This window comes from Tamandua tetradactyla, chromosome 3 (assembly GCF_023851605.1).
Source record: "Tamandua tetradactyla isolate mTamTet1 chromosome 3, mTamTet1.pri, whole genome shotgun sequence".
NCBI classification, from domain to species: Eukaryota; Metazoa; Chordata; class Mammalia; order Pilosa; family Myrmecophagidae; genus Tamandua; species Tamandua tetradactyla.
In genome coordinates this window covers 9,930,397-9,946,433 of record NC_135329.1, presented here as the reverse complement: position 1 = coordinate 9,946,433, position 16,037 = coordinate 9,930,397, and the positions used below count along the sequence as shown (strand labels likewise).

The following is a 16,037-nucleotide window of genomic DNA, read 5'->3' as shown; positions in this document are numbered from 1 at the left end:
AGTGGGAATGTTTACCAAAAGATAAAGAGTTATCTTTAATTCATTAGAGTTTTGTAATCTAATGATTTTTATAGAAGCAAAAATAAATTAGAGAACACCTTTGGTTTTTGTTCTCTGACTCCAGAAACTTGAGACTCTTTATAGAGGTGATGTTGCTGTTATTAGTGCTTATTGATATGGTAAAAATCAGTCTTTAACTTTTGAATATTTGAAAATTCACCACCAAATATTGATGTAGGATAGTTATATAATGGATGAGGTATTGAACAAAGTAGGCTGTAGTTTCATCTTTGCTTTTTTCTGTTCTCTGCTTTTCATGGATACTCCAGCATGTTAACCGCTTGCAAGACCCCTCAAGAAGTAACACAGATATCACAAGAAGGACAGAAAATGTTTGAGAAACTTGAGAAATCCTCAAAGCCTATTGTGGCTGCCATCAGTGGATCTTGCTTGGGAGGAGGACTTGAGGTATTGATTATCCAAAGTCATTGGTGGTATTCATCAGCAGTAAGCCTTTAGTCTACTGTTTTGCTTGAGAGAAGTGCTCAGAAGAGAATCAGCTTTCTCTTTAGCTGTCAAACTTCCGGATAAGTTTTAATCTTTACTCTGTTGCTAGTCAGCACTGTGGCACAGAGCAAATGAAACATATTTTCATTTATAAATTGAGAAGGTTTGAACAAGATCTCTAAGGTCCCTTTCAGTTATTAAAAACCTGGTTCAAGTTTGCACAGCAGAGATTCAGAAGTGATCCATGCTCTTTAGGTACTTGAGTCTAACTGGGACACACAAAACATAATACATGTTTAACTGTTTTATGAATAATAAACATGATAAATACTAAAAGATTTGACAGAAGAGATGCCTGCTAGACTCTAACATAAAAGAAGGAAAGGGGAAAAGAAAATAACATTGAGCATTCATCATTTTAGACTCTATAATGGTTAATTTCATGTGTCGTCGTGGCCAGGTTATGGTGTCCATTTGTTTAGTCAAGCAAGCACTGGCCTGTTTGTTACTGAGAGGATATTTCATGGATTTAAATAGTCATCTGTTTGCATCTGTAGTTGATTACCTTTACATTCAACATAGATTACCTTCAGTAATGAGAAGTTTCACCCAATTCAATTGAAGGCCCTAAATGGAGAACTGATGATTCATTCCAGCAGTCAGAAATAATTTCTTCCTTTTTAACCACTGAATTCACTGAAACCTTCACTGAGATTCCCAACTTGTAGCCTGCCTTATAGAGTTCAGACATGCCAATCCCTACAGTCACGAGCCAGTTCTTTTAATACATCTCCGTGTGTGTGTGTGTGTGTGTGTGTGCATGTGCGCGCACATTAAGAAATTCACTACAAGGAAATGGCTCACGTAACCATGGAGGCTGAAAAGTTCAAATTCCATAGGGCAGACCACAGGCTGAAGTCCATAGTCTAAACTCCCTAGGGAACCCAGATGACTGGAAATTCCAGCAAGAGCCAATAATGAAGCTGAGGCACAACTTTTTCTGACTTCTAAAATCTTCAGTTCTCACTTTTTAAAAACGCCGACTAATTAGATGAGGAGATTGCCCACATTCCTGAGGACAGTCTCCTTTGTTGATAGGTGCAAATCCCATCTGTAGACTACCTTCACAGTTAACAGGTAGGCCAGTGTTTGACCAAACAATGGACTACTTATCCTGGAGAAATTGACATATAAATTAAGCATCACAATTAAGAGAACCTGTGCATGGCCTTAAATGGTGGACAGCGTTCCACTTCTGGTATGATAAACAAAGCCTAAATGGACCTTCATGTTTGGAAAGGAGAGAGTCTGTAGGGCACAAGCCTTCTTAACCTGGGACCCAAATAAATGTGTGTGTGTTTCCCTAACTTCCATCACATTTTTTTATGGAGAGCTACAACCCTGAAAGAGGTTAATAAATTAGGGGAAAAGTATGAAATAAGGCTGAAAAGTTATATTGTAGGAAGCATCAAAATGCCAGCCTAAAGACACATTCCTGCTTTAATAAGTAATCTTTAGACCCTCATAGATCCTCAGATGTTATTAAGTTACATTTTCTAACATTCTAATTTTCTTTCATTTGTTTGAAGCTTGCCATTTCTTGCCAATACAGAATAGCAACAAAAGATAGAAAAACAGTATTAGGTGCTCCTGAAGTTCTGCTGGGGATATTACCAGGAGCAGGAGGTACACAAAGGCTCCCCAAAATGGTGAGTTTAAGACCCCCTTTTGAACTGTACCTGTATGCCTCTTGAGATCTATTTCTTGTGCATGCTATGGGTATTTGTTGTAGAACTTAGAGATCAAATAATGTGTAAGTATATACCATCAATGACATAGCTATTCCTGGTTTGGTTTGTTTTTCCAGTTCCACAAAATTATTGATTAGAGTTCTTTGCTAGATGCAAAGAAGGATAAACATAAGATACGTGTCTTGCCTTTCTGAAGCTTATAGTTTGATTTGTTCCTTCTTAACACAGTACCATTTTATCAGTTTTTTCAAATCTATGGGTCATAGTTCATGATAAATATAAGAAACGGACCGTTTCTCCATTATCTCTTGCTGATTTATCTAGAGCCAAAAGAAAGCCCATCAGCCTTTTGAATTATCAAGAAGGGAGACAGACAGATAGGGAGGCTGCAGAGCAGTCTTAGTATCATGCTTGAGGGCCCACTTAACCTCATTGCTTCTAGTGCATTTGATTCCTCAGTGAAAACAAGGGTCAGTGGAAATACTCTTTGGAGGGAAGTTGATATGAACTGGGCACGGAAATGTAGGAAGGTTATGGTGTTAATTTTCTGATAGTAAACTGTTCGCAGTCTTTCATTGGAATGTCAAAAGGGTTTTTTGAGTAAATGAGTCTTTATGTATAGAAAATATTTGCTGAGGTTTTTTTTGCTCTAGTTAATATTTGAATGTTGCTAGAAGTCATTCCTTTTTATATTCCTCATGAGAAGCCCTTATTTTCATTAAGCCTAAAGTTCCCCCTAAAGATATTGTCAGAAGTTTCATGTTTCGATGTTTTGTTGCTGATGGGCAGGGTGAAGTCATGTCCTTGCAGTTCTGCAGTGTGATACCACTTGAGTGTAGCCTGCATTGTGTGGCCCAGGAAGGCCAAAGGGATGGGATGTGGCTCCTAAGACTCAGAACAGAGAATGCTTGTTCAGAACCAAAATGAACGTCTGAACCCCTCTTTCATAGCCCAGTGCGGTTTTATAGATGGGGCTGTTGTCCACGATGGGGTCTCTGGGTTCAGATAGGGATGGGAGAAAGTGATAAGGCATTGGGCCATGTCACCATGTCCTGAGATCAGCTACCCAGGATTGGGGTGTTGTGGGAGGATAGGTGGTAGAGAACCAGCCCTGATATCAGATCCTTTGTAAAGCTCCTACTGAAGATAGACATATGAAGATCACAGAAACAATTACATTGACTTGTTTTCTTGGGGATAATACACTATAGGGCCCACAAGTCCTGTGTTTCCCTTACAATCCTTTGATACAAAATTTAGAACAATGAATCTTGAAAGTGATAGATCAACATCAGAGCATTTTTTATTTGGACCATGCTTTGTGGAAAATTTACTTAATGTTAGTGATAGCTGCTTTTTTTCTTTTACCTGGGTGTTTTTGTGGTCTGCTACCAGCTGTCTTTCTCCCTGAATGCCACTTACTGTTCTTTGGTGGCCAAAGAAAAAAGTCTCCTGGAATCTTTGGTGTCCAGCGTTCAGTTGCAAGTCTGGGCTTTGCTGATAGACCCTGTTCTTCCTGCCGATAAATCACACAACTAGCAGAACTGGTGTTGGTTAAGTATCACAACAGCAACTGGATTCTTTTTCTTTGAAAATGTAACAGTTTACCTGATTTGTTTTTAGTTATCCACCATCTCTTTGCTTTTCTTGGATTTCTTGATTCAGAGAGCAGTCTCAAAGCTGGCTACTTTCTAGCTATGACCACTGTATTGCTTTTAGAGATGAGCCCCTTTGCCTGCATTTCTGGGATGCTCTTAAAGGCTGATTGGACAGATTCTCAGTTTTGGAAGCTAAATTAGTGGCTCATGATTCATGTTTCAGTGCTGCCTGATCCTAATCTACCTTAGATTAGGATGGGAATGTTTTTGGCACTGGGATGGTTTGATCAACAGTGTATCTGCTTCATTTTACACTCTTCTTTGTTGGTCTGGCCCTGCTTACACTAATAATTTAATCCATAGTGGACCGGTAAGAGGACCAGCGACTTCCCAATCTAGTAGATTGGAACTTTGCACAACCATAATCAAAAAGCAGTCAACCTGGAAGGACCAGTGGGCCAGTGGGCAGGTACTCCAGAAGAAGAAGTAGAAGCTGTTTCAGGAACCAGATACCAACCTGGAGAGTAGTTCATGCGATTATGTGAAATTCCTTGAACAATGAATAAAAAGAAAAAAATGAAGTAGTGAATGTTTTTGTTTAGTCCTGTTTCTCAGTGAAATACTACCTTTGTATTTCATTAGTATTAATTTTGAAGTATCCACAGGGTAAACCTTAGGTTGCCTTTATGAGCAATTTTTGCCATCATAATTTGACTGTTATGGTTTATTCCTGTAAGTGTAACCATGTTGGACCAATTTTAGCATTGAAAAAAGAAGTCCTCAAAATTAAGACATTGCAAGCTGTTAAGAAGAGCGAACATGGCTTTATCTGACTACTTGGAATGACTTCCTATTAGAAATACCCACAGGGTAAATGTGGTTGAGTCAACCTTGATTTTTTTCTATGAGTTTCTTATTCAAAAGTCATATTCTTTTTAATAGGAAAGAACTGGTCTAAGTAGGTATGATTTGTTATGCTTGTTAAAATGTTCCCATGCTGTGAAGTTTTAAAATCACATAATGCAAGAAATAGTGCCATCTAGTGGCCAAGTGATATAAAGACATAGCATAGGGTAGAATAAACCTGGCTTGAAATCCACCCACCCTGTTGTAAATGTGAGGGTAATTTAGGTTAAATCTTTTAAGAATTTTTTTTAAAATCAAGGTACCGATTTAAAATGAGAATTTTTATTCATGTTGTATTTCTCATTTGACTGAATAAGGCAGGATTTTCGTGATCAGGATAAGTAGATTTTAGAATTGACTCAGTTACCGATAGGTGCCCAAACTGGGCCCTCATTTCTTGGTATTGATCACTTTCACATTACATGATATGGGCTAGCTAGACTGGACACCTGAGATTATCAGTTGCAGCCTGAGATCCCTAGAAACTTCCTTTCAACATTCCCTAGAATGGGATTCCAAGGTGCTGAGGTGGGTCCTTTTTTCTCTCAACTGCCTAATAAATTGCTCTGTTTTTCCCCAACACCCAAGGTATATCATTTTTACCGTGCTGTGCCTAGGTAGAATTTATACATCAATTTAGCAGTTTTATTGACAGATGTACAAAATTTTATTTTGACCATCAGAGTGCAATTAAGATAAAATTTATTTTTTAAGGCACATTGTGTTTATTGTATATACAATAGTATATTTTTATTATCTGTGCTTTAAACTTTATAGATTACTAACTATATTTAGGTCAAGATATGTAATACCTGTTTCTCTCATTTTAAGAAATGATTTAAACATTAAAAACATCTAGCAGATCAGGTGCCTGTTAATACTACTTAACCAAAATCCCTGTGGCTCTCAGTTTACTCTGAGCAGTTGTGTCCTTTCTTGTGTAAGCAGTGATAGCTTGTGTTTTCTAACTGCAGAGATGAAGAATGTGACTGATGTTACAGGACCTACGTGGATGTCAGTTCCTGTCTCTCAAAATAAACATACCTTATTGTTTAAAAAAAAAGTTTCAGATTCTCAGAGTCTCCACTAGTTCTAGTGTAGGAATTTAAAATATTATATACATGATAGAGCAGAAACTCAGATTGATATGAAATCAATTTTAGGAAGCATACCGAAATAATTCTGTATCTTATCAGTTCTTATTTTGCTCATTTTCATTTTTTATCAACCGCAGTTGTCACTCTGATTTTTTTCTCTCTTCTTTGATCCTTGCTTACATGTTAGGTGGGTGTGCCTGCTGCTTTTGACATGATGCTGACTGGTAGAAATATTCGTGCAGACAGAGCAAAGAAAATGGGGCTTGTTGACCAATTGGTGGAACCCTTGGGTAAGTGTAAGCTCAGAATTGTGCTATATAAAGTTATTTATTTTCTTGAAGAGTTCATCTCTGGAATATTCGATACAATGAAATTTGAACCCTAAGAAATGAATCATCATCCATTTAGGAAGTGATACTTTCTAAAGTAGATTATGTTAAATGACTTTCAACATTATCTCAATTTATATTTTACTTTATCTATAATCGGGACATCAGGAATACAGAACTGAATCTTGGATCTTAATTTGCCCATGTCACTTTACATGAATAAGCCTACTTCAGTTTTTCTATATTTGCTTTAATAATACAATAAACATGTGTTTTAGTTTGCAAGCTGCTGGAGTGCGACATACCGGAAGTGGAACGGCTTCTAAAAAGGGGAATTTACTAAGTCGCATGTTTACAGTTTTAAGGCTGTGAAAATGTCCAGATTAAAGCAAAGCTATAGAAATGTCCAATCTCAGGAATCCAGGGAAAGACACCTTGGTTCAAGATGGCTGACAACGTTCAGGGTTTCTCTCTCAACTGGAAAGACACATGGCAAACATGGCGACTTCTGCTAGCTTTCTCTCCAGGCTTCTTGCTTCATGAAGCTCTCCCAGGGCATTTTCCTTCTTTGTCTCCAAAGGTCTCTGGCTGCTTATGCTCTAAAGCTTTTTCTAGAATGGTTCCCTCTTAAAGAGCTCCAGTAAGCAACCCCACCTTGAATGGGTGGAGACACATCTCCATGAAAACCATCTAGTCAGAAGTTACCACCCACATTGGGGTGGGTCACATCTCCATCAAAAAGCTTCTACCAGCAATATAAAATGAGGATTAAAGAACTTGGCTTTTCTGGGGTACACAAGAGGTTCAAACTGGCACAATATGTATGAAACAACCTAAGAACTAAAACTGTAACTATAATTGACATCCACTGATTTGCCACCTCCCCTACACAATTTCTTTACCTCCCCACCCCAAGGAAATTGACAATCAGAATCAGGTGCTCATCACTCTCTTGCATTTTTTTTAAAGATCAGCATTATTGAGATATTTACATAAAAATAAATAACCAATTTAAAATGAACAGTTTTAGCTTTGACACATGTATATAGTTGTCTAAATACCACCAAGTCATAAAATAGAGCATTCCCATTATTAGCGTTTTGTGCTTTCATTTAGCTTCATGCTTTTCAGAGTCATCTATGTTGTTTCATGTATCAGCAATTTGTTCCTTCTTATTGTTGAGTGCTGTTCCATCGTGTTGATATACCATAATTTGTTTATCCATTTACCAAATGATGGACATTTGAGTTGTTTCCAGTTTGGAGCTATTCTGAATAAAGCTGCTATGAACATTCACCTAAAATCTGTGTGTAAACATTCAGTTCATTACTTTTGAGTAAATACCGAGGAGTGGATTGGCTAGGCCATATGATAGATGCATGTTTAGCTTTTAACAAACTGCTAAACTGTTCCCAAAGTGGTTGTATAATTTTGTGTTCCTGTCAGCAGTGTATAAGAGTTCCAGTTAACCAACCAGTTGGCATAGTCACTCTTTAATTTTAGACATTCTAATAGGACTGTAGTAATATCTCCTTGTGGTTTTAAACTGTATTTTCCTAATGACTGATCTTGAGTATCTTTTCATGTTTTTTGTTTTTGTTTTTGTTTTGCCTTTTATATAACTCCTTTGCAAAGTATCTGTTCATGTCTTTTGCCCATTTTGTTGGATTGGCTTGTTTGTTTTCTTATTAGTAAGGTTTGGGAATTCTTTATATATCGGTAGATAAGTCCTTCACAGACATGTGATTGGCAAATATTTTCTTCCAGTCTTTGGCTTGTCTTTTCATTCTCTACTAGCAGAAGTTCTTAATTTTGATGAAACACAGTTTGTTAGTTTTCTCTTTTATGGATAATGCTGTTTGTGTTGCATGCAAGAAATCTTTTTCTAAAGCAAAATCACAAGGATTTTATCCTCCATTTTCTTCTGGAAGTTTTGTAGTTTTAGCTCTTAACATTTTGATCTTTGATCCATTTCAAGTTAAACTTTTGTGTATGGTGTGAAGTAAGGTTTGAGAGGTTTTGTTTTGTTTGTGTATGACTATCCAGTCGCTCCAACACCATTTGTCAAAAAGACTGATCTTTAACCCTTGAATTACCTTGACACCTAGGTTGAAAATCAATTGACCATATATGTTTGGGTCCATATTAGGATATTCTTTTCCCATATATCTGCTGTATGTCTTTCCTTATATGTCTTGATTACTGTAGCTTTACAATAATCTTGAAATCAGGTAGTGTAAGTTCTCTAACTTGGTTCTTCTCTTACTAGTTCCTTTGCATTTGCATATAAATTTTAGAATCAGCTTGTCATTGTATACAAAAAAAAGGTCTACTAGGATTTTGATTTGAATTGCATTGAATCAATATATAAATTTGGGAAAAATCGGCATCGTTAAAATACTGAGTTTTTCCTTCAATAAACATGGCATAGCTCTTTACTCAAGTCTTCTGTATTGTTTTTAGGTTTTAGTGAGCAGATCTTGCACACCTTTTGTCAAATTTATACCTAAGTAGTTCATATCTTTAGGCCATTAGTTGCTAGTATATAGAAATACAGTTGATTTTTGTACAATGAACTTGTATGATATGATTTTACTTAACACATTCATTAGTTCTGATAGTTGTTTGTTTGTTTTGTAAAATCCTAAGGATTTTCTACATATATAACTATCTTGTTTAAAATAAAGACAGTTTGACTTATTCCTTTCCAATTCTTTCTCTCTCTCTTTTTTTTGACTTACTATAATGATTTAGACCTGCAACACAATATTGGGTAGAAGTGGTGAAAATACTTGTTCCCATTCTTAAAGGGAAATTATTCAGTTTCTCAATATTAAGAATGAAGTTAGCTGTAGGTTTTTAGATATGCCCTTTATTACGTTGAGGAAGTTCCCTTTTATTTATAGTATTCTGAGAATTGATCTTGAATTCAGAAGTCAAATGCTGTTTTTTTAATCTGTTGAGATGATCATTGATTTTCTCTTGAACCAGCCTTGTATTCCTGGAATAAATTCTACTTTTTCTTGATGTATTAATCTTTTTTGTAAATTGCTGGCACAGTCAGCTAAAATTTTCTTAAAGATTTTTGTGACTGGTCAGGAAGGATGATGGTCTCAGGAATAATTTCTTTTCTTGTGATATTTTTGCCTTTTGTTGGTGTCAGGGTAATGCTAGCTTCATAAAATGAGTTGGGAAATATTCTATCCTCTTCTATTTTCTAGAAGATTTTGTGTAGAATTGATATTATTTCTTCCTTAAATACTTGATAGAACTTACCAGTAAAGTCCTATGGGTTTGAAATTTTCTTTGTTGGAAAGGTCTTTACCTATGCATTAAAATTCCCTTAATAGGATTAGCACTATTTAGGTTCTCTATTCCTTGAGTGAGCTGTAGTATTTGTCTTTCAAAGAAATTGGCCATTTAATCTAAATTGCCAATTTTTTGTTTATTTATTATTGTTCATTTAATGTCTTCATAATCTGTAAAGATGTCTCCTCTTTCATTCCTGATTTTGATAACTTGTGTCTTCTCTATTTTTGGTGTGATGAATCAGGCTAGAAATTTATCAGCTATATTGATTTTTTTCTAAGAACCGTCTTTTGGTTTCATTGACTTTATGGTTTTTCTGCTTGTTATTTTATTGATTTCTGCTAACATTTCTTTTTGCTTGCTTTTGGGTTTAATTTACTTTTCTTCATTTACTTTCTTAAGATAGAAGCTTAGAGCATTGATTTTAGGCCTTTTGTAATAAAAGTATTTAAATCTGTACATTTCTTTCAGCATTGCTGTAGCTACATAATATATATAATATATAAATGTTACGTTTTCATTTCCATGCAGATTAAAATATTTTTAAATTTCCTTTTATTCATTTGCTCGTGTGTCATTTAGAAATGTGTTGTTTAATTTCCAAATATTTGAGGATGTTTCAGATACTTTTCTGTTATTTTAGTTTAATACTGTTCAGAGTACACACTTTGTGTGATTTTATTCATTTAAAATTTATTAAGACTCATTTTATGTCCCAAGATATGCTTTATCTTAATGAATATTCGTTCTCTTTGCCTACATTGAAAAAGAAGAAAGATCTCAAATGAGTAATCTAATGGTGCACCTTCTAGAAAAGAACAAACTAGCCAGAAGCAAGGACGCTAGCAGAAAGAAGGAATAGTAAAGATTAGAATGGACATAAACAAAATAGAGAATAGAAAACAATAGAGAAAATCAATGAAGCCAAAAGTTTGCTCTTTCTCAAGATTGACAAAATTTACAAACCTTTAGATAAGCTAAGGAAAAAAGAGATGAGATTCAAATTACTGAGATCAGAAATGAAAGTGGGGACATTATTGCCAATTTTACAGAAATAAAAAGGATTAAAGAGAGCTTTTCCAAGGAAAATGGTGGAGTAGGGAGATACAGGACACACCCTTCCTACAAAATCAACTAGAGGACAGGGAGGAACTATCTGATACAGTTGTTTCGGGGCTCCAGAGGCCAAGGTAGCACTGTACAGCATCCAGGAAAGAGTGGACTAGGAAAACTAAGAAGCTACAACAAAAACTGTGGTTGAATTGCTCCCAAGGCAGTGGCTGGCACCCATGCCCCACCCGCAAGTCTTGCCTTGGATATAGTCGGTGGCTAGCTGCCTCAGACGGAGAGGGACATGGTCTTCCTCCTTGGAAACAGATTGGGGACACAAGTTCTGAGTGTGGTTTCTGATTGGCGAGTTTGGACCACTGGGTTCCAGCTCTGAATCCTGGTTCTAGTCTGACCAGAACAGGGATCTCTATTGCCATTTTCAGCGCTGCGCAGTGAAGGTTGAAAAAATACATGATGAAGAATGCCATCTGCTGGGCAGGCAAGGAGAGTGCAGCTTGGGGAGGCAGGAAAAAAAAGATGGCCATCTTTTATGGCTCTGTTTTGATCAGTTAAAACATAGGCAATTTTAAAGATCTAGAATAAATTGAACCAAGTGTCAAAGAAGAGTCTTAATACAAAGCCAATCAGCAGTAAAACCCTAGGCAAGAGAGAAACTGACCATCAGAGTAATGCAACAAGGTAATCAGATGCCCAGATATCAAGCAAAAAATTATAAGCCATTTTAAGAAACAGGAAGATACAGCCCAGTCAAAGGAACACATTAAAAAGTCAGAGGAGACAGAGTTTGGAACAATGAATCAAAGGTGTTCAAAACTTTCCTAAATTAATTCAAGGAGATAACAAAAATATGGCTTTTTTTTTAGGTTATTAAGAAAGGATATTAAGAAAACACTGAGTGAACACAATGAAATATTTGAAAACATGCAAAGAAAAATAACAACTTATGGGAAAGAAAGGCACAAAGGTTAAGATTAAAAATACACTGAAGGCATTCAACAGCAGATTTGAACAGCCAGAAGAAAGAACCAATGAACTAGAAGACAGTGCCATCGAAATCTTCCTGACAGATGAACAGATAGAGAAGAGAATGGGAAAAATTGAGCAGGGTCTCAGGGACTTGAATGACAGCATGAAGCACACAAACATGTGTATCATGGGTGTCCCAGAAGAAGAAAAGGAAAGGGGGCACAAAGAATATTTGAGGGAGTAATAGCCCAAACTTTCCCAACTCTTATGAAAGACTTGAATATAATATACAAGAAGTGCAACATACTCTAAACAGAATAAATCCTAATAGACCCACTCCAAGAAACATGCTAATAAGAATATCAAATGCCAAAGATAAGCAGCAAGAGAAAGCCAATTTGTCACATACAAGGGATGTTCAGTAAGACTTAAGTTCTGATTTTTCATCAGAAGCCATGGAGGTGAGAAGGCAGTATAATATATTTAAGATACTGAATGAGAAAAACTGCCAGACAAGAATTCTTTAACCAGCAAAACTGTTCTTCAATAATAAAGGAGAGTTTAAAATATTTACAGATAAACAGAAACAGAGTGTTTGTTAACAAGAAACCTGCCCTGTGAGAAATGCTTAAAGGGAGTTCTGCAGTCTGAAAGGAAAAGACAGCAGAGTGAGGCTTGGAGGAGAATGTAAAAATGAAGATTATCGGTAAGGGTAGCTAAAAGGGTAAAAGGAAAGACAAAAATAAAATATTACATATAAAAGCCAAAGGTTTTTGGTTGAAGTTAAGTACTGCTTTTACAGTAATAGCATTGAATGTTAATGGGTTAAACTCTCCAAACAAAAGACATAGATTAGCAGAATGGATTAAAAAAAAAATAAGTTCCATCTATATGCTGTGCGCAGGATACAATTTAGGTTAAATGGACACATTCCTAGAAACACACGAACCACCTACACTGAATCTAGAAGAAATAGAAGACCTCAACAGACCAATTATGAAGATTGAATCAGTCATCAAAAACCCCCCAACAAAGAAAAGCCCAGTACTGGATGACTTCACAGGTGAATCCTACTAGTCATTCCAAGAAGAATTAATACCAGTCCTGCTCAAACTCTTCCAAAAAATTGAAAAGGAGGAAACACTACCTACCTCATTTTATAAAGCCAATATTCCCCTAATACCAAAAGCCAGATAGAGATACAAGAAAAGAAAATTACAGACCGTTTTCTCTAATGAATATATATGTAGGAATCCTCAATAAAAACTTTCAAATTGAATCCAGCAGTACATTAAAAGAATTATACATCATGATCGAGTGGTTTTGATTGCAGGTATTCAAGGGTGTTTCATCGCAAGAAAATCATTTAATTTAATATATCACATTAACGAATCAGAGGAGAAGACCACATGATCATCTTGATTGATGTAAATGTAGCATTTGACACAATCTAGCATCCTTTCTCAATAAAAATACTTTGAAAGACAGGAATACTGTGCAGCCTCTGCTGCCAATGGGGAGCGGGGAGCCAGGAACCAGGACCTGCTGGAGTCCCCAGAACCACCTGAAGTACCAGCAAGCTGCCGGCCAGAAGGAATCTACATACTGAAGTGAAATATGAAACTCAGTTGGAGCAGAAATTGTTTGAATAGGAGAAGTAGATTTGATTCTTGAGAAAGAGACTGACTAAGAGAAAATATGAAGAAAAGCTGTGTTTACCTTTATGGAGCAGAGCTACTGCTGCCACCACAACCGCTACCGCCTCCTCCTCCTCTGACTTACATCTTGTCCTTTGCAGAGTAGAGACAGCAGCATCAAGAACATGTGCTGGTGAGGGAAAGGAAAGCCTTTATTTACAGCTTCATGGAAACTATAACCTACTGAGTAACCACTTCAGATCATTTATGATTACTTATCCAAGCTGGGATTTGATGGTCCCATACAGGGGGAGGCAAAAGATCCTGACCTTGGCTATATAATTCAATTTTATGGTGAAAATAGTGCTGTGCCCATTCACCTAATGTCAGATGTTTGGAGGCTTTCTCCAAGTGTTCATTCATGTTTCTTAAAATAATAATTAACTTCCTTTAGTTCTTCTTGTCTTCCTTTAATAGGCTGAAATCTCAAAGGGTTGTTGTGAGAAAAACTCAGATTTTGAAAACTGTCTTGAGCTCCTTAAAGGAGAGGAACTAGTATTTGTGTGTTGGAAAACCTAAATAGGGATCAAGAACCAAATTGGTTGCAGGGTCACAATGTTCCTTGGCAGATACTCCAGAAGACGGTATATATCAACTCTATCCTTTGAATCCCAAATTACTATTACGTCTGCTTGACCTCTCAAGTGCCCTTTTGCCATCTTTATAGTGTCCTTTCCCATATGCTGTAATTTTGATTCTGTTTATGACCATTAGAAAGCTTGCTTCCATTACCCCTGCCATTCACCACCATGTTCTTGAATTCTCCCATCCACTTCATATCCACAGACAGCCTGACCTAGGTGCATTTAATCACTGTCTTCAAGTAGCTTAGAGAATAATTTCAATGTTCTCTCCTCCACCTCCCTTGTGGCCATGGAATCCAAAAGGCATCTGCTGGCTGTGAGGCTCAGTGGGGGGAAGGCAAAAGATCCTGACCTTGTGCCACTGGGCCTCTGGCCCCCCCAGGCATCCTCACCTCATAGTCCTGAGCCTTGGTGACCATACCTATAGACATATCACTGCCCCAGGTAACCCATGGACACCACCCAAGAAAAGAAAAGGGACACAAAAAGGAGTCCACGTTGGCTGCCTGACAATGGGTGGACACCTGGCCCTGCCCATGCAAGGCCAAGCCACCAGCCAGCTGCTTTGGATATTTCTCCCTTTTTTTGTTACCTCTTGGCATTCAAAGAAAGCTCTGTCATAACACTAGCTGGATACAAGCTTAAAGAAAAGACTCCTCAGAGTAAATTCCCACTATAACACATTAAAATATCAAAATGGACTTCCAGGAAGATGGTGGACTGGAGTGGAGTGAGTTCTCTCCTGCTCTGTGAAACACAGTAGAAGATGGGGAGGAAATTGAGTAGTCTAGGAGGGCCTTTATGCAGTTTTGGTGGGGAAGAGGATCAGGAAAGAGAGTGGGACGGGTGAACAGGATCCCCACCAGGTGGGCTGCAGTGCACCAGGAAGGTGCGATTGAAGGGAACTAACCCTCTTTGGCTCCAGCCTGCACAGCTGCTGGCTGGGGAAACATACCCACGTGCTTGCGCCTGCAGGGAGCCCAGAGGCTGGTGATTATCCACCACAGGGTGGGCCTCAGGGTGGGGGAATGGTCACCTAGTCAGGTACAGGAAAAGCTGGCTCACGGTCACCTTGTCTGGCAGGCCCACCAGTCAGCTGCCCCTGGTGGAGCAGTCCCCCTGCTGAGCACACTGGACTTGAGTTGCTCTGGCCTGGAGGGGCGGGGCTGAGGGAGGAGGAGACTCCAGCACCATCTGCTGGCTGAATGTGGCTAGGAATTCAGCTTGGCTCTCCTGCATGGTAGTCACCCATTCTGCCACTGGAGTACATGTACACCGTGGCCTACCTTATAATAGACCCTTAAGTGAAATTGTATCCCCTACATGAGATCCAGACCTTCATTTGGCAGAGTAACCGACAAAGTGTAAAAGGAAACATTCAGCAAGAACTAAGTAAATACAAAACTTAGATGAGTGAAGGAAGCCAACTTGCGTAATAACCATATCAAGATTAACAGATCCCCAGAACACAACAGAAAATCACAAAGCACACGAAGATCCAAGCAGAAATGGCCCAGCCAAATGACCAAATCGAAATTGTTCCAGAGTATGAAACAATTACTCAAGGATATTTATAAAGAAATTAGGGATACCAGGAAGACACTAGAAGAGCATAAAGAAGAGTTTAAGAGGCTAAATAGAAAAAATGGCAGTGCTCACAGAAGAAATAGAAGATGTCAAAAAAACAGTTACAAATAAAGAGATCCAAACAGTCATCAAAAATATTCCCACAAAAAAAAAAAGCCCAGGACAGGAGAATTTATCAAACTTTTCAAAAAGAACTGGCACCAGTCCTGCCCAAACTCTTCCAAAAAATTTCATGAGAAAGGAATGCTACCTAACTCATTTTATGAAGCTAACATCACTCTAATACCAAAATCGGATAAAGACGATATAAGAAAAGAAAACTATAGACCAGTCTCCCTAACGAATATAGATGTGAAAATTCTTAGCAAAATACTAGCAAATCATATCCAATGCCACATTAAAAGAATTATACATCATGATCAAATGGGATTCATACCAGGAATACAAGGGTAGTTCAACATAAGGAAATCAATCAACATAATACAGCACATTAACAAATTGAAAGGGGAAAACTCACATGATCATATCAACTGAGGCTGAAAAGGCATTTGACGAAATACAGCATCCTTTCCTGATAAAAATGCTTCAAAAATTAGGTGTGGAAGGAAACTTTCTCAATATCATAAAGGGCATAT

At 37.5% G+C, this 16,037-nt stretch overlaps 1 protein-coding gene and 1 pseudogene across 2 annotated transcripts in view; both read left to right on the top strand.

Moving 5' to 3' along the window:
• The window catches only part of HADHA (hydroxyacyl-CoA dehydrogenase trifunctional multienzyme complex subunit alpha), a 69,691-nt gene that overhangs the window by 19,065 nt on the left and 34,589 nt on the right, over positions 1-16,037 (top strand). Inside the window, exons 5-7 of one of the 2 annotated variants that reach the window (XM_077152333.1) lie at positions 330-468; positions 2,097-2,216; positions 6,047-6,149. In XM_077152333.1, the coding sequence (XP_077008448.1) occupies positions 330-468; positions 2,097-2,216; positions 6,047-6,149 (362 nt within the window). Of the gene's footprint in view, positions 1-329; positions 508-2,096; positions 2,217-6,046; positions 6,150-16,037 lie in introns of both variants that reach the window. The other variant, XM_077152332.1, reaches the window with a different exon arrangement.
• Positions 3,245-4,720, top strand: LOC143676683 (protein CLN8 pseudogene; annotated as a pseudogene).